The sequence below is a fragment of the Ictalurus punctatus genome, chromosome 8, assembly GCF_001660625.3.
Source record: "Ictalurus punctatus breed USDA103 chromosome 8, Coco_2.0, whole genome shotgun sequence".
In the NCBI taxonomy this organism is placed as follows: domain Eukaryota; kingdom Metazoa; phylum Chordata; class Actinopteri; order Siluriformes; family Ictaluridae; genus Ictalurus; species Ictalurus punctatus.
Window position 1 is genome coordinate 19813903 of NC_030423.2, and position 18382 is coordinate 19832284.

General features: G+C 38.0%; 1 protein-coding gene across 2 annotated transcripts in view; it reads left to right on the forward strand.

Moving 5' to 3' along the window:
• Positions 1–16743, forward strand: part of hipk3a (homeodomain interacting protein kinase 3a) — a 69049-nt gene extending 52306 nt beyond the window's left edge. The window contains exons 6-16 of one of the 2 annotated variants that reach the window (XM_017474384.3): positions 91–275; positions 907–1069; positions 2058–2181; positions 2347–2468; positions 2729–2847; positions 4181–4342; positions 4425–4766; positions 5568–5714; positions 6790–7034; positions 9318–9451; positions 10655–16743. In XM_017474384.3, coding sequence (XP_017329873.1) covers positions 91–275; positions 907–1069; positions 2058–2181; positions 2347–2468; positions 2729–2847; positions 4181–4342; positions 4425–4766; positions 5568–5714; positions 6790–7034; positions 9318–9451; positions 10655–11074 — 2163 coding nt within the window. In that variant the 3' untranslated portion in view covers positions 11075–16743. The remainder of the gene's footprint in view (positions 1–90; positions 276–906; positions 1070–2057; positions 2182–2346; positions 2469–2728; positions 2848–4180; positions 4343–4424; positions 4767–5567; positions 5715–6789; positions 7035–9317; positions 9452–10654) is intronic. The other variant, XM_017474385.3, reaches the window with a different exon arrangement.
• The last annotated feature ends 1639 nt before the right edge of the window (positions 16744–18382 follow it).

Sequence of the window (18382 nt, forward strand, 5' to 3'; positions counted from 1 at the left end):
CAAAGAAGGGTATTTTGCAGCAATTGAGCTGGCCCAATGGATTAATAAAATTGCACGATGATCAGTACATATTTTGCCTCTGTCTCTCAGGTGAACCTGGTGTTAAATATGGAGGGCTGTGATCAGCTTGCGGAGAAAGCAGACAGGCGAGAGTTTGTGGATCTGCTCAGGATGATGTTGCTGATCGACGCTGACCAGCGAATCACTCCTTCAGACGCCCTCAACCACCCTTTCGTCACTATGCAGCACTTACTGGACTTTCCACACAGCAACCAGTATGCTCAGACAGAACATTTCATATTAAAATGATTCAGAATGCAAAGAATACAAATTATTTTTCCATTCTTTTACTAACGAGTATTAGAGTATAATTTTATACTGCCTTAAACCTAATAAACACAAGTGGTAGTTTGAATCGCAAAAAAAAACATGCAAGGTAATAAGTTATTTTTATTCATTCACCAAAAGTGTTAACAATATTTAGCTAGACTTTACATTCTATAGTTTACTTAAAATCTACATAAAAATGTGGAATATCAGCGAATTAATTGGACCAGAACAAAGCTACCAGTAACAATACTTTTATTTAAAAAACTTTTTTTTAAAAAAGGATGAAATTGTAAATACAGATGTTTAGAAGTTTAGCCTCACTACTGTGGTGTCTTGTAAGATTTCATATGGGCCAGGTATAACTTTGGAACTGAAATGTTTTGGCAATGCAAATCTATTTTATATGTTGTCAGTCTGTAATCACACTAATCTGATCGTGTGGAAATAGTAATTGAAATTTCACAGTTTGTCTGACTGTTGCATGTTCAGACAATGATGCAAGAGTTCGAATGAAATGAGACTTCACCCAATTTCACTTTCCATGTAAATGGAGAATTTGTCCACTGTTCCCTACAGCGTGCAATCGTGTTTCCACATTATGGACATGTGCCACTCAAGGAGCAGCGCATATGATGTGGTGAACCGCAACAAAGCCCCGCCCCCTCTTATGAAACCAGTCACACTACCCAGCGGCCCCAACATCGCAGTCTTCAACAAAATACCCTCCATGCATTCACAGGTACTTTACACTCAGGATGTATTATGGACAGACTAGAGTGAAATTAATACGGAAAACTGTTTACTTGACCTCTGTGATAACGAAATGCTAAGGGACTGTTGTTGTATTCTATTAATAAATAAAATATGCAGCTATCCAGCACAAATCCTAAACTACAACTGCTGCACTCTTAAAAGGTATTAGGGTGAGGGAGGTATGAAATTTTTGTCAAATCATAAAAGTTCTTATGAACTTTCAACTACCTGCCCCCCTCCCAAATGATAGAGTATAAAGTGATTCTGATTACTCGCACTTTCCTGAGGTTTGTGTAATTCCTGTCTGATTAGCTAGCAGTTGATGTTTTTCCACGTTTACACAACCACATATTTTCCCCCTTGAAATTATTTCTGTTTAAAAGGACCAATATACACATTTAGAGCTTTATTTTGAAACGGCTTTGGCTTGAGAAATTCATGAAAGTTTCACAAAAACATTTAATAGAAATCTGTCTCACCCCAACACTCTCCCTTAGATTTCCATTATACGGGCCCCCCCTCGGTATTGGGAAAAGTTTCAAATCTTGCGTGCTAAAAATATGGTCAGCAAGTTAAAAAGTTAGTTGAAAGTAAAGTAAGTTAAAATTACAGGAGTATTCCTTTGTTTTTGTTTATTCTTCCATTGTCCCATACTCGAGCATTTCCTTAAAGTATACAAACCTGACATTTTTAGAAAATGTGTTTATATGATTAAGTAAATTAGTCTTCTGTTTCAGCTTTTATTAATGGATGACATTTTTCAGTGATCCAAATGGTCAGATCTAATACTGACCTGTGCTTTTGATTTCATTGTGCATTGTTCCTGTTTCTTTTACACGTGTATAAATATGTAATACTGCACAGTGACGATGTTTTGACTACTATTCTGCCAGTTTAGCATTTTACACGTCACTGTTTGTGTTCCTGGGAAATACACTATAATATGACCTTTGTCTCTGTGTCTCTGGATCTAGGCTCTGGCTCCACCTGCGCCACCTGTGGTACATCCTGGCATTCCCCTGCAGACAGGAAGTGCACAGTTTGGCTGCACTGAGTCTTTTCAGCAAACGCTCATCCTTTGCCCACCAGCCATTCAAGGTAGCATTTTGAAATAAACCCGCACATGGAAATAAACATTCTTTTGGCTCTTGTTGTTTAGTACAAAAATTTGTAAAAATAAATTTTAAAAAGTTGAGATTTGGTATAATATGCATTACTATATCTTTAAAAAAAAACCAACAATAATAATCTGTCATTTTGCAGGAATTGGGTCCAACCCAAACCAGCCGTCAGGATATTCAGTGCGGATGGATAATACACTGCCACTGGTGACTCAAGCTCCAGCCATCCAGACTTTACCTCTCAGACCAGGAGTCATAGCACAGGTCAGAGCCTGTATGCCTAAACTGCAGCGTTTCCAATGAATTCAGAGTAAAACACAGTCACATCAGTCTTCTGTAGGGTTACGAACACTTTCTCAGCGCCTGCACAGGTTCAGGACAAGAAAGTGGACGTTTTGTTCTGTGGTGTTTGTTCTGCATACTCAGAAATGTCTTCTATTAATCTATTGATTTATTTCTCAGTGTTTCTGATTCCTTATTAGGATGTCTTTCTTTGTGTTTTTTTTTTTTTTTTTTTTTTGCAGCAGCCGTGGTCCAACAGGACTCCACAAATCCTGGTACCCACATGGCAGCAGGTGCCTCCTCCACCCACCACGCTACCCTCAGACACTGTCTCCTGCCCTCAGAGGAGAGGGGACTGGGGGTAAGACACTCGGACACAATACTCCCCACAACCATCCACTTTTACTGAATCATGCCTAGATATATTCTGATCCTGGCTTCTCTTATGCGTTCTTCCTCATACCATCTAAAATAAACTGTGTCTGATCATTCTGATTAGTTTATAGCAAAAACACTGCATATTGTGTTCATTCATTTACATGATTTAACTTTATTATTATCTTCAAAGTTGTTGCTAAATGGGGAAGGTTTGAGCCCTATGTATGTACTGTAGAACCATGGCTCACTGGGACTGGATTCAAATCTCTTGCAGCCACGGTGCTCTTTAACTGTAAAATAATTTTCCCAGACTTCCTCAGGGCAGATTTCGGAACATAATCCAATTTCACCAAGATCACGCTCATTGTGTTAATTTGAACAATAATAATTTGACTGTGTATTGGAGCCATAGAGCTTTTTATTCTTAAATTTGTACACCCACTGAAAACACTAGGTCTAACTTGACATTATTTATAGTTTGACATGTAGTTTGAGTTATTGAGGTTTTGGATTAAACCAGTTACATTTAAGGGACCAGTCAAACAAGTCAATAACTATAAGAACTAAATAATAAATATAACTTTAATAATGGTATGTTATTTCCAATACTGAACGGGGGAGTGGGGTGCAGACCCCCTGGCTATGTAAGAAACACTTCCCACAGCAAGTAGAAGGGTGTAAGTTGCACAGTGGTTATATCCTACATTATCCTTTCTTTAGCAAGTGCTCGGTCTCTTATAGGTAATTTTACTAGCTATCTATATGTCTTTAATATGTAATTTGTGATTTTGATTAAATTGGTGCTCTTTTTTTGCACTGTTCATAACAGGACTGATTCTTGGTTTCTAAAAATAAAAAATATACATCAGTGAGCTTCAACCTCGAGCATAAAATCACCAGCTCCCATTTCATATGTTGTAATTATCTGTCTGGTTGCATCCCACAGTGACTTACTTAGTTCGTCCCAGTGTAATTGTCATTATAATTAACATGTAGGCAGTCAACACAATTAATGTAGCAGATAATAAAAGAGAATGCACTTTTAGGGTATGGTGACTAGTGAAAAAACTAATACACTGTCTCTCTTAATTGGGCAAAACAGCACATGCACAGACATCAGAGATGGGAGTGTTTTTTTTTTTTTTTTTTTTTTTTTTTTTTTTAAGCACAACATATTGTTATCTCCTAAGGGCTGCTACTGGCTATGAATTCCCAAAAAATGCTTGATTGGTGCTAACCCTACTGTGCTATCTTGGCACAGTGCCGTTATGGTTATTTTATAATATCCATCTCTGATATTTTCTGCTTTTCCATAGGAAAGTGCGTTCACACACCAGCCATTATGGTTCCATGATGCCGCCACCACTCGTGCCCAATCAGATGGCTGTATCTGCGCACCAGCCCGTGAACATAGGCATTGCTCACGTGGTGTGGCCTCAGGCTACAGCCAACAAGAGCGGCAAGCCCAGTCAGAATAGGCAAGTTATTATGGTTAACATGTGTAGTTAAGAAAGTCATATGTTACATTTTAATCTGATTGGAGGATTGCATGTTTTGCAGGAGTCTAAATATGTTGCACTACACAGAAATGCATACTTCAGTGTGCCTCTCACCAAAGACTCAAAGACAGGACGTCCTGCGAAACCCACAGGCGGGGCTTAGGGACAGGGAGGCGGAGTCACAGCCCAAGAAGGAGCCAAATGGCATCGATGAGACTGAGGGAGAGAGCTGCCGTAAGACGAAAGAGCAGGGCTCTAACGAGCAGCTATTAGCAACCAATCAGCAACGAGAGTCTATCGTTATTGGCGAATCGCCGAGCCCAGCGGTCAGCGTCATTAGCATAAGCAGCGATACGGATGAGGACGAGAGGGACACAGAAGAGCAGAGGTGTTCCTCTAACACGTGAGTTTAATAAACAGCCAAGAGTAGGGACAGAGGATTTCCGTTCAAAGACATAAACATTAACTTTTAGGATTAACTGAATGCAGTAACCAAAAAAAAATCAGCTTTTGGATGTTTTCAATGCAATTACAATTCACATAACGGACAACAGAGGGCTCGAAAAAATAACTAACTGCTCTATGCACTAGAGTGCATACATGATTCACTTTTGAATAAAGGTCGACCGATTGATTTGGTTTTGCGGATTAATCAGCACCAATAAACGATTATGATTATCCGCAAAAATACACACAGTTTGTCCTGGTTGCGTCCATTGCAGAAGCAACTGAGAAGGGTCCGCTGTCATTAAACAGTACGAGAGCGGCCTCTAGAGGCGAAATAAAAACTATCACTGACAAATTTGGTTGTGTTATTTGAAGTGTTCTTTGATTTCATTTTGAATGTCTCTATTTTTGTTATTTGGGGTGTTAATCTTTTTATTTACTTTAATATTTATTAATAGTTAGTATATATTTATATATTTATTTTGTTAAAGAAAGTGCAGTACATTTTCATGGTGCAGTCAGCACTGTTTATTTTTGTAATAAAGTTCAGCAATAATTTACTTTGAGTGTTATGTTTTCATTCAGTTTTAAAAACTATCGGTTATCAGCAGGTTCTGCCCTACTTGGTTATAGGTATCAGTAAAATCCACTATCAGTCGACCTCTACTTTTGAATACGCTATTTAACCTCAGTTATCAGAGATCTGTTGGCACATCTCGGTGCTATGTTTAATGCTTGATGCATATGTGTGTTTCAGATGTAAGGGCAGTCCAGATTGTGAGGCATGTAAAGGATCTCTGAATATGGATCGTGTGTGTTCACTCAGCAGCCCAGACAGCAGCCTGAGCACGAGCTCCTCAGCCTCGGCTCAGTCCAGTCCCTCACCCTGCAAGAGACCAAACAGGTAACACACAGACACGGACACTCTATTGGAAGAATGGGCTTTTTTAGTCTTATTTGATTGAGTCAACTAGAACACACTGTGTTAAAGTTGGTTAAACATGTAATTTTTGCTTATTCATAGATAATGCTGTGGAATATCCACAAATTAAGTTAGTGAGTCATTTCCTCACTAATCTCTCACTTTGTTTCTCTTGAAGTTAATAAGACAAAAAACAAAACAACTTGTTGCTGTGATAGCCATCTCACCAATCAGAATCGAACATTCAACTGCACAAAATTGTGAAGCCTCATAAAATTGGTTCAACCTTCTAAACTGTATTCTATGTGTGTGTGTGTATATATATGTATATATATATATATATGTATATATGTGTATATATATGTATATATGTATATATATATATGTATATATGTGTATATATATGTGTATATATATATATATATATATATATATATATATATATATATATATATATATATATATATATATATATATATATATATAGTATGTATGTATGTATGTATATGTGTTTATATATATATATATGTATATGTATGTGTGTATGTATATATTATGTATGTGTGTGTGTGAGAGAGAGAGAGAGAGAGAGAGAGAAATAAAAAATACACACACTCTCTACTCTCTAGACACACTTTTTGCCTAGAATTTCCAGAAATGTATTCTTGGCATTTTCTCAACCGATTTCTTGAGGAATCCCCCTGAGATTTTTAAACAGTATTAAAGGAGTTCCCACCTACGCTGGACACTTATTGGCTGCTTTTCGGAATATTTCGCTCCAAGTCATCCATTTAAAAACATTTTTCTATAAATAAAATGTTAGTTTTCTAATGAAAGAAATGAATACGTCGGCACAATTATATTTTTGTCTGTAACACCGATTTCAAACATTTAATCATACACCTTCAGATCAAAAGGTTTTTAAGATCATGAGAAAAATATCTCCAAACATTTGAGTCTGTGTGTCTGTAAAATTGCCCACTAAAGGGTGCTGCTGATCTAATAAACAAAATATGACCTTTTCTGTAACAGACTTTTTTTGTTTGTGTGTCACCAGCATGTCTGAGGATGATGGTCACGAGAGCGGCTGTGACACAGTGGATGGCTCCCCAGCATCAGACACGCTCAGTAGTCCGTTTCCTGAGAGGCGCTTTCTGAACACCAATCAGAAGCAGGAAGCTGAAACACGCCGGAGCAACATGCGCACAGAGACAACGATAAAACCGGCTGTCAGGACGGTGGTGGTGCCACCGCTCAGAGTGATCAACAACAATAACAACCAGCAGCAGCATGGTAACCGAGGTAACACAAACACACTGACCGACCTCACCTTCCTTCCATCTATTTTACAGTGCTTTAGAGCATTTTCACGCTAACATATTTAGCTGAATGTTATCACTTGTATCTTTTAAATGCATCTAGAGGTAACAACTTTGTGGTAAGTGGGAGGGGGAAGCTATGTGAACTTTTATTTTTGGACAAACTATCACTTTACTTATTCATCATTGTGAGAGGACCAAGAAACATGGCGGTGCTCACACTCCGGTTCAGCGTCTATGAGTGTACATGGTCACAGCCCATATGTCTGCTTTACAGGTCATAGGGGAGAGGCAGGAGGGTACCACAGAGGCTGTTGCAGGTGATTATGGGTATTGAGTGCACTGTGACCAGTGTGTCTTGTGCACTGCATTCCAGTGTTGAGTGAAAAGCCTTTGGGGGGGGTTCCCCTCTTTTTTTCTCCTTCTGACTTCTCCTGTCCTCCCCTCATGTCTCCATTTGCTTTTATTTTCCCAGATTAGTTCTGTTTGTGTGCTGATTGTGTGACTGCATGCAATTAGGACATAAGGAACAGAAGAAATCCTCGCTTTAACTACAGTAAACACTGGCAGTGTGTAGGTCTGAGGTTGGAGTGTAACTTTAAAAGCGGAGGACTAGGTTGTGATGGGTGACCTGTTTGAGATGCGTTAGAAAGCGTAATATTGAAATGAACGTGCATTCAGCGGCAAATGAATTTGTCAAGCCAGTGATTTATTTCCTGTGTTTTTCAGTTCATGGTTGATATTTGGCAGGGGTGGACAAATTGCATGCCTGTTACATTGCGTCATGTTTATCTAGGTTATCCATTTTCCATTCACCGTTGCCAGGCAGACAGGTGGGTTCAGTCAACTGTTCATACAGCATTTATTCATTCGCTCAACAACCAAAGATGGAAAAACTACACTTCCCACGTTGATGTTTCCATCCTTATTTGATGCATTCGATTAAACATAACATGCCCTGATTGATTCATATTGGGTCTTGCTGCACTACACACAAAAACTGTGGATGTGGTTTGGTTGTTTGTAGGAACTATTTATCCTGAACATAATGATTAGCGTTACCAGACGTTAAACAATCTTTCCATGATCAGGAACACAAAAGGATGTGGAAACTGACTAAACTGAGCAAAACGCAGTACAGTACAGCACAAAACTGTGACGCAACTCCTTAACGTTAGCACAATGCGCACTTCGAAAACGAAGACACGAGCTCAAGTAACGTCTTTACATGTAACGAGCCAACATAGCTCAAATGTTAGCCAGAGACTTCCTGCCTCTTTGTTGAGAGTGTGAAAACATGATGCTTCATCAGCAGAGATATTATCAGAAGCGGACGCAGACTGATCTTGTATGAAAGTTGACCCTCCAAGGGATTCAAGTTCCTGCTTATTTTCTATAGTTTGTAACATGGGAAGGTTAGCACACTGGGGCTTTTGATTGCACAGTGGGCTAGCTAATGAATTTATTTGTCCACCCCTGTTTGTGGCATTTATTTATTTATTTCTGGCAATGACTTGGGCTATGTTTACATTACAAGATCAACTCGCTCAGATCTGTAAATGCAAAAATCAGATATTTCCAAATTTAAATTTAGAAATTGCACTGTATACATGAGCTTGGTACTGTTATAAGGACGCTCAGATCAGAGTTCATTGCACATTCACTGGCTCCTCTCTCTCTCGCAGCCACAGATTTTTCATCACAGACGTGTGAGTAATGGCTGCAAAAACAATCAACGCTCTCCATCTGGCCTTTTCCAGCTGACGAGCCACAGCCGAGCTCCATAAAACTTCGTCTCGGCGATGAAAACTTTCTTTGCTCATTTTCTGTTGTGGTGATGGATTGTCTCGCAAACATATGCCATATGGATCATGCACATGACCGTTTGATTACGAATATATTAATGTTCAATCTGATAACAGCTATGATTTACTTACAAACACGAATGTTAATAACAAAGATCAGATCCGAGCAAAATATCAGAATCGAGTGATGAATCTTGTAAAGTAAACGCAATATTGTGGACGAACCGTGAGCCGTTTTCAACAGGGAGAAAGTCACAACCTATATTTATGTGCAAATATGATACCTTATTTCTTTACTGTTAGGTTTTAATGATTGTGGTGAACTTCCACATTGATTTTTTTTCCGTGTTGTAGTATTTTGCTTATTGTTTTCCTTTACTTAGCTGTTTTTCTGTGTGTTCTCTCTCTCTCTCTCTCTCTCTCTCTCTCTCTCTCTCTCTCTCTCTCTCACTCTCACTCAGTGTTCGAGTCATCGTGCCAGTTGCGAGGACGATGCGCTCCCGGCCGATTGACTCTGCACTCCACTCCGAGTTTGCCCCGCCAGCACAAGTTCACCTCGACATTCCAGCAGCAGCAGCCTCTGGGCTATGGCCAGGTCTCTCCCTCTGCCTTTTCTTGCACCCCTCTTACTCTTTCTCAATATAGTGAGATCTCGATTTAGTGGTGGAATGTATTTAGAAAAGTCCAGGTCTCCCATTATCACCCCTGTATATGAATCATATAGATTTAACACTTAAAAAAAAATATTTTTTTTATTTAAATAAAAAAAAAAATCTTATTGTAGCCAAATCCATTAGGAGTGGGCCTAGTAAACCTCAGGCTTCCACATGATACGATATGATTTTGATTCTTAAGGCAACAATTCAATACTGGACAACATCACTGATTCTTCTATGTTATGATGCAAATCAATTTAGTAGCCTCCAATCATTCTGTGACCAGCTTTGTTCAGAATCTGGGGTATCACCCAGTAAAAAAATATGGATTATTATTTACCCACTGGTCATCTGTCTCTTTTTTTTCAGTAATAAAAGATTTATATTCAATTATAATTGAAAGTTAATCAATTAATTTCATTCTTTGCCTTTTAAAATCGGTGGACAATCTGGATTGATACAATCATTACACTCCTAGTATAGATGCTGTATTAAACAAAAGACTTTTGTAGATGTGAACTTCAATAGAGAATGCATACATTTCTTCACGCATAATTTTTATTTAATAAAATCATAACCTAGTCCTGACCCTGGCTGGAGTGAAATAAATTGTTATATTATCTGCTGTACTGTTGCTATGCGATATAAATAAATGTACACACAGCACATGAAATCACAAGCGCTGAAGGATCAGTATTTTTCACCTGTCATCCTTCTTGTATCACCGCATTAGACTTTTATGCCATTGTCAAGATCACTGTATATCAGAGGGATTGTTTTTTTTCTTACCTTTTGGTAAGATTCAGCCCTTTCAGTAGGGAGACACTTCAGTAGTGATGGACATAGACTGATGTCTATGTTGGCACTGGATTCTCAAATCTGATTGGTCCGAAGGTGTTATTTTTCTCAGTTGTTTAAAGATTTTCATGAGAGTGGATGCTGTGGCTTCCCAGATAAAAGCTCTCATTAGGTTTCAGAGAAAGTGATGGAACGGGTGTTTATATAGCTGTTTCAATGTTATTGATTTATCATAATTATATGAAAGTACTCTATGTATATAAAATCTGAGCGCTTTGATTTGGATATTCAGCTTTTAACTCTTCTGGTTTTAACTGTTTGTTTTGTCCTTCTCACCTTCCCAGGTCCAGCACTACAACTCCTGTCACACCGAATGGAACGGCAACTACACCCAGCCTCGCCGTCCGCAGGCCTTCATCCCTCCCACGGTGCACGGCCACACCTTCCCTCACGCCAGCCCCTCGCGCTCAGCCCAGGCTCCTCCCCCAGCCCCTCCCGCCCTGCTCTCCTATCCTCCTCCCGCCCCCGTCGCCCACCTGCTGCCCTCCCCACGGCCCGTGCTGCAACCCACCTACAGTCTGGTGCCTCAGGGCATCAGCATGGGTATCAACCCGGGCATCGACCCACGCCTGCTGCCCTCACCCACGCTGCACCCGCCGGCCGCCTTCAAAGCCCTGTTCACACCGCACTCGTACGTAACTTCGCCCGCCTACACAAGCTTCCCACTCAGCCCCACCAAACTGCCCCAGTACCCCTACATCTGACACATATACACACACACATCAACACCAACCCCAGGGGCCCTTACTGATAAGACACTCTTGTCTCCAAAAATCGTGAGGTTTAATGCATTCTAAACAGGTATCATGGAAGAAATAAAAGGAAGAAAACTTGGTATATGAATTGATAAAATTCACTTTTCATGCCTTTTGCACATTTGATATTGAAAAGAAGAATAACCCAAAATCCTGCCCCTCCACCCATTTACTGAGTCATTAAATCCTTTCCTGTATACAGGGGCATGATGGGATATTGTCACTCTATAGCTATTTTTCTATATTGCCTTCTAAATGTGACTTGGTAAAGCCATCCCAGCCATCTGGTGGTAGGGTCCACGTGCGTGTGCGTGTGTGTGTGTGTGTGAGTGAGTGTGTGAGAGAGACTCCCTCTTGTTGGTGTTACATGTCTGTATTTTTGTAACAAGCTCGTGCCCCTTCATTCCCAGTGTTAACTCCTGTACACAACATCCCATATTTTAAGGTTGCTACACTCTACATGAAGGAAACACAAGACTCAGAACTCACTTTGTGTTTTTGTAGGAGTGTAACCTGGTCCCATAAAGTGCCTTATTTAAAAAAATAAATAAAATAATGTTTGTGCAGGGTGTGACCTGACACTCTTGCATTCACATGACTGCAACAGGACTTGAAATTTCACTTTTTTTTTTTTGATTTATACATTAAGGCTATCTTTTTTTTTTTTTTTTTTTTTTTTTTGGTCAGGATTGATTTTGGCTGGTTTTATTCTGTTAGTGAGTCAAAGTACGATCTGTATTTCAATGTTGTGTTAAAATCTATCGTCCCTTATTGCGAAGTGGATTACGAATGACACGAATACATTGTGTATGTTCTCAATTCTCCCTATTTTTATTTTTCTTCATGAATTTGTTGTTGTGCTTGTTCTGTAAGTGTTGAGACTTATGCATTTCTTCGTCCCGCTTCCACCCCTGCTGTATTAAATATTTTTTTTACATGTTGCATTTTTGAGAAGACCTACCCAGCAAGAGGTAGAATACCAAAATAAATTCCCATTTCATTCGCTATGGAGACGGCTTACAGGTTTTTCCCGTCACTGTTCAGTCTACAAGGGAGTTTTTGGCGTTGACCTGCTCGGGTTTTGGCGGACGAGCGGATCCATTCCTCTCTTGATGGGTTTAATTTAAAGTGCCCTGTGTATGGGGGAATCACTGGTCTGATGTGTTTTTTATAATTTTGTTTTTTCTTTTTGTTTGTTTGTGTTTTTTTTCTGCGTGGTTTTCCTTTTGATTACTCAGCTGTAGCAAGCATTCTCACCGAATGAACTATATACAGTTCTGATTATATTTCCTACTTGATGATCAGTTGCTACTCTTTCACTTAATGCTAACAGTATTTACACTGTTTAACACAACTGCAATACAATCCATCTTTCTGGGTGTTTGCTTTTTAATTCCTTATTCTAATTTTTTAGAATTAGATGTGTATTATTTTTTTGGTATTGGCATTAACCTGCAGATAGCTCTTTAAATCACTGACATGGTTTCCTGTTAGCTTGTGCAGAGATTTCAGTATTTAACTGTTGATCTGTCATTGTTGGAGTATTTAGTGCTACTTTGAGGTGTGAGTTGGTTGTGTGCAATCCCCCCCCCCCCCATCTATTATAAGCAGGTGGCGAGATTCGTTTCCGCTCGTACCGTACCGTTGAGCTTTTCAGTGCTGGCTGATTTTAAATTGATACATTCCGTCAGGGAGAAATGGTTTGTTTTGTTTTGGTTTGGTTTTTTTCCTAACCTACTTTGTGTTTAATTTTTTCCTTTTGCTATCATTATATTAAAAATGCTTTCGCTACACCAAAGACAGTAATTGATTTCTTAAGCGACATAGCTACTGTTCTAGCCTAGACCTCAGATATTACTCTAGATGGGGATGTATTAAAGAAAAAATAAGATTACTCTGTATAAAGGTTGAGGTTGATGTTTAGCTTTTTTGGCAAGTTTAATGATTTTGTTTATCCTTGAATGTACCATAGATAAGCTGCTATTCACTGATTGCCACTTCATCATGCTGTGAGGGTAAAGTGATTTAACTTTGTTCTTAGCTTTCTTTTTTTTTGTACGTGCGTTTCGACGACCTTAAGATAGACGTGAGGTTTTTCTTTTGGTTTTACTCTACTGAGCGGCATCGAACCCGTTTTAATGCCTATGTATATTTTGCTTTTCTGTTTGAAGTGTCATTGTAACTACTGTATTGCGATTGATGGACGTTTTGGTTTGTCGTGTTTTTCGGGTGTGTTCTCTGTTTCTGATTTTTCTCAATCCATTTGTTTTACATCTGTGTATTATCTGTAGTGTTAATGGTAATCTTGGGGCTCATCGTTGCATATGAGATGCATATTGGTGTATATCGTATGTTTCGATATATAGATTAAGTTTATATACATATACTAAATATATATAAGTTTATCTATATATATATATATATATATATATATATATATATATATATATTTAGTATCTCGATAAGGCATAGCTTGCTGGATAGGTTTAACTTTGTTGTTGTGGATGTGTTTATCTATCGATCGGTTTGAGACGGAGGAAAAATGCGCCGCTATGAGATCGTACATTATTCCGGTTTGTCACTTGCACAGAGTTGAAGAAGTGGTGTTGCTTGTTTATAATCAATTGCAGTGCTTATTGTTAATCAGCATGTATTTCAAAAGTCTTGAGCATTTACTTTCAATTAGATTTCAATCAGTCCATGTTTATGGACTATGCCTGGTGTACTTATTCGGCTAATACGACGATCGCGTTGTTGATATGAATTAATTCCCGGATGCATGGGTAGTATAGCGGCGACTTTTTTTCTTTTTTTTTTCCTCCTTAGCGTGGTCTTGGTGTGGAAATCGTCACACGCCCGTATTCTGCTCTGTAGAAGGAGCAGCGCTAAACTAGTGCCTTTCAGATGTGCTTCAGACCTTTATGTCCTGTGCACGCGCACACACACACAGCGACCCAGATCTCTTGTTCTCGCTTGTGAGGTCAGTTAAAGTGTTGTATCTTGTGTTGCGTGTGTTCTTCACTCTTTTGGACCTCTTAGTGTGGAAAGATTAGTTATGCACTGGTTTCCAGTAGTGTGTGTGTGTGTGTGTGTGTGTGTGTTTTTTCTCCGCTATAGTTCTGTCTTCAGTAGTGTTTGTGTCAGTTGGCAGTCACACGCCAAAAGCATGCAATGCAGTGATGTCTTTAGAGATTAGATTTTTTTTTTATTATTATTATTTAAAATGTTTAATCCGTACATTTCATTTGATGTGTGTGGGTTTTTTTTTTTGTTTGTTTGTTTGTTTGTTTGCTTTTTTCCTTCCTTTCTTTGCCTTGTTTTCTTCTCTTTTTTGTGGCTATTATCCAACAACAGAAATCCAATAATGAAATGCTATCAGGGATCATTACTGTTCCGCTGACGTGGTCCTCTTTCCCGTATTGAAGCTTTACATAAAGTGCACTGTAATTGTAATAAGCTTGGAATAAGCACCATCCCGCAGTTTACAGCCTCGTCCTTTAAGCCGCAAACTCTATTCAACGGGACACAACATTCATGCCAATGTGCACGTTATTTGCTTTAATGTACTTAGAGATTTGGTCCAAAAACAATGTGGTGTAGAGCCACGAAATCAAAATCATTTCACTTTTATACACGATGTTAAACATGTAGCACTAGGGACAAGTACACATTTGTATAATTATGCATTACATCAAAATCACAAACTTTTGTTGTTTTAAATCTGCATTTAGACGAGATCTTACAAAAACTAAAATGGAGAATTAAAACTAAAGCAAGTATAAGAGTGACAGTCTGGGAAAACCTTTCACATGGTCATAATTTCACATTTGCTATTAAATATAGTTCTGAAAATTGCTCTTGAACAGTTTTTTTTTTTTTTTTTTTTTTTTTATTTTATATAATAAATAATAAAAAAAAAAGTTAAAAGATTTCATTCCAGTTCTGCTGAAAGATGATGCGCCTACCTCTACACTTTAATCTGCTGATTGATGAGCAGCTCTACTGCCAAATTTTAAAGAATTATTAAGCAGTTTACAGCAGGAAATGAGTTCTCACTTTGATTATCAGCATCATCCTCATCATCTCTCTCATCAGTGACGTTTAAACACAAACTTCGTGATATTTTCTTCACTTCACTACCTCTGATCTCTGTTCACAAAAATAACCACTTGTTTATTTTCTCTCTTTTTTTTTTCTCCTCCCCATTTCTTGTTATGAATGTCTTTTTTATTAGGTCATTCAAACATTTTATAACAGAGTGTAAGCTCTCACTGGACTAACTTTCTCTCTCTTTCTGTAGCTCTAACAGCTTCTACCTTCATATTCACTGTGTGTGGAAATCACACTTGGCTAACAAAGTTTAAGCAGATTGACTGTTTTTACCACCGCTACTGTTCAATTGCCTCCTTACGCAACATGGTTTTTGCAGGAACACACCAAGGCAAGGTTATATAAAATATTTCCATGTCATTTGGATAAAAACACCGTACTGTGCAGAAGTCTTAGGCGCATGTAAAGAAATGCTTTAAAGCAAAGATTCTCTCAATATAGTTTATACACAATAAAAAATATTTGTGTACAGTAATATACTTCTTTTAATGTAATAAGATTTTGCAGATACTTTTTTTTGTTTTGTTTTGTTTTGCAAAAAGAAATTTTTGGAATCTTTTTTTTTTTTTTTTTTTTTTTTTTTTTTTTTTTAAATAAACACTGACCCAGCAATGCTGAAGTCATAAGATGAACATCTGTAACAAAATTCTATATTAAAAACTGTAGGGTGCCTAAGACTTGCACAGTAGTGTATATTTAACTTGAGTAGAAAGTTTAAGTATTTTTGCAAGAAAAGAATTAAACCAGATTTGTCATAATTTTTGGGAGCAAGGTCCATCAGGTTTTCCCAGACCGCCCCACACATGCATACATATCCACATATCCATCAAAACTTTTACTAATCAAGTTGAAACTGATAAAGTACTCCCATCAAACCAAACAATTCTATTTGGCTTGTTTTTATTTGACTGTGTTTTCTTTCGAATTAAGAACACCCACCCCCCCCCCTTTACAGACACGTGTACAGAAATTCAGGGTCTTGGTATTTGTCACATGTGCTACTGTATACCAGTTTCTATCCTAATGTTTGGGTTTGATCGCTTTTGAGCTATTAACCTTTTTTTCTGCAAAGTTATATTTTAGTAGAAGTTAAATCTCGCTTCAAGTTATCAGAGAATAGATTTAGACTTCAGAGTAAGTGGACTTGATTTACTAAATCGGAACTGTTACTGTTTTAATACATGTAGGTTTTTGTGGCTTTCTAATTTGTTTTTTGCTTCTGATTTACTTTTACGCTACAATAGTTTGCCATGTAGCCATTGCACTGTGCAATATTCAGTATATGAGGACTGGGAACTTTTTTTTTTTTTTCTTCTTGTGTGTAATGTCTCTTACAATTTTCAGTCGTTATTTCTCTGGTTCTCAGTGATTTCTATGTGACCAAGCCTTATGTACTTTGTCACAAAAAAGCGGGTTTTCCTGGTGATTATTTGGTGAGTGTCAAATTAAAGAAATTATGATGTATTGTCAATTCACTTTGAATTAAAAATATATATTGCTGCAGGCAATTTGTCTTCACCTCTGTTTATTTCAGTGTGCTTTTTAAATGCTATGTCTGTCCAAGTATTTTTTTTTTTTTTTTTTTTTTTTTTTGGGGGGGGGGGGGGGGGTTCCTCCCCTCTTTGATGATTTAATAAAATAAAATTAGCCTTTACTGCCTAATGCAGTATTGGATACATAAATAAAAAATGTATAATTAACAAAAAACAATTTCATGTGTATTTCAGATTTAACCTGTAAATCTTTTATCACCTTTCCCTAGAATAAGTTTCCTAGTGAATGTAGATGCATCTGCATCGATCTCTGTGGCTAAATATTTATTATTCTATTTAGTGTTTCAGGAGCAACCCATGTAGTCTTAATTTATTATGCACAACATGCTTATTACATTTTATGTAATATCTTTCAAATTAATACAATACTAAAAGCATGTTTTATACTTTTACATCTATAAGGATATAAATATGGCATAATAATATAATTGATCTGTACCAAACATAGGAGTTATATCTGTATTATAAAAGGTATATAAAACACTTTAACTTGACATTCGGTTAAAGTGTCTTTCCCTGTTACTGAAACAATAAACAAAAGATTTGTTGGAGCCCTAGTAGTAGTAGTAGTCGTAGTAGTCGTAGTAGTGATAATGGTAGTAGTAGTAATGGTGGTAGTAGTGGTGATGATGATTATGATGATGATAATAATAGTAGTAGTAGTAGTAGTAACAACTAGTAACTAGCATTAAACTATAGTTTTAAACCTGGTTTTGGGGACATCGTGTGGCCAAAGTTGAAATCGCACTCGTAAAAAGTCACGAATATCCTATGTGAAATGAACTTGTATTTGAGGCAGAGATGGAAACCCGAGTCGCACTTAAGTCGTAAAAAAAATTACTTGCGACTTGACTTGGACTTGAAGACTCGTGAAAAACACAAGTCATTTTGGTTTGGCGTTTTCTCTTTACTATCACACATGACCGCATCAAACACCACATGTTTCTATTCCTTCCTCATTCATTCATTCCCTATCAGTATGTCCCGCAGCTTGAGATGATGTCCCGCATTTTGCCTGGAAATAAACAGTTTGAACAGACTGGAAGCGGGAGCGAGCTCGAGCTCCGGTTTGTGAATGGAGGTCGGAGCTGGAGAATGTGTGTGGTAAGAATTACACACCTGGGGAATTATACTAATGAATGCTCTGTGATGCAGAACAGAGGTGAGAATAAAAACGGTTGAGACGGGCGCCTCGAAAGACAGAGAGCACAGAGCCGCGTGTGTCTATAGCAGTGTTTCCCAACCGGTGTGCCGTGTAAAAATCCTTCAAACATTTCTAAAATCCTAAAATGTGTATAAAACATTTAATATACATGATAAATATCTGATGTCTGAAATAATAACACAGACACACAAAATAATAATTCCCTCCCCCTCGACCCCCCTCGACCCGTCAGCAGCACGTCAACATCAGTATGCCTGTGTTTTATCCTAATAATTAGTGTGTGACGATGTGTGTGTAGTGCAAAAGAATATGGACAGATTTCTTAAAAGAAAAGCTCCAGATGCTTCTGGACCATCAACTTCATCCTCTTGAAGCTAAAGCCTTGTTTATACTTCCGCCTGACCCCGCACCGCGAGCCTCCACTGACTG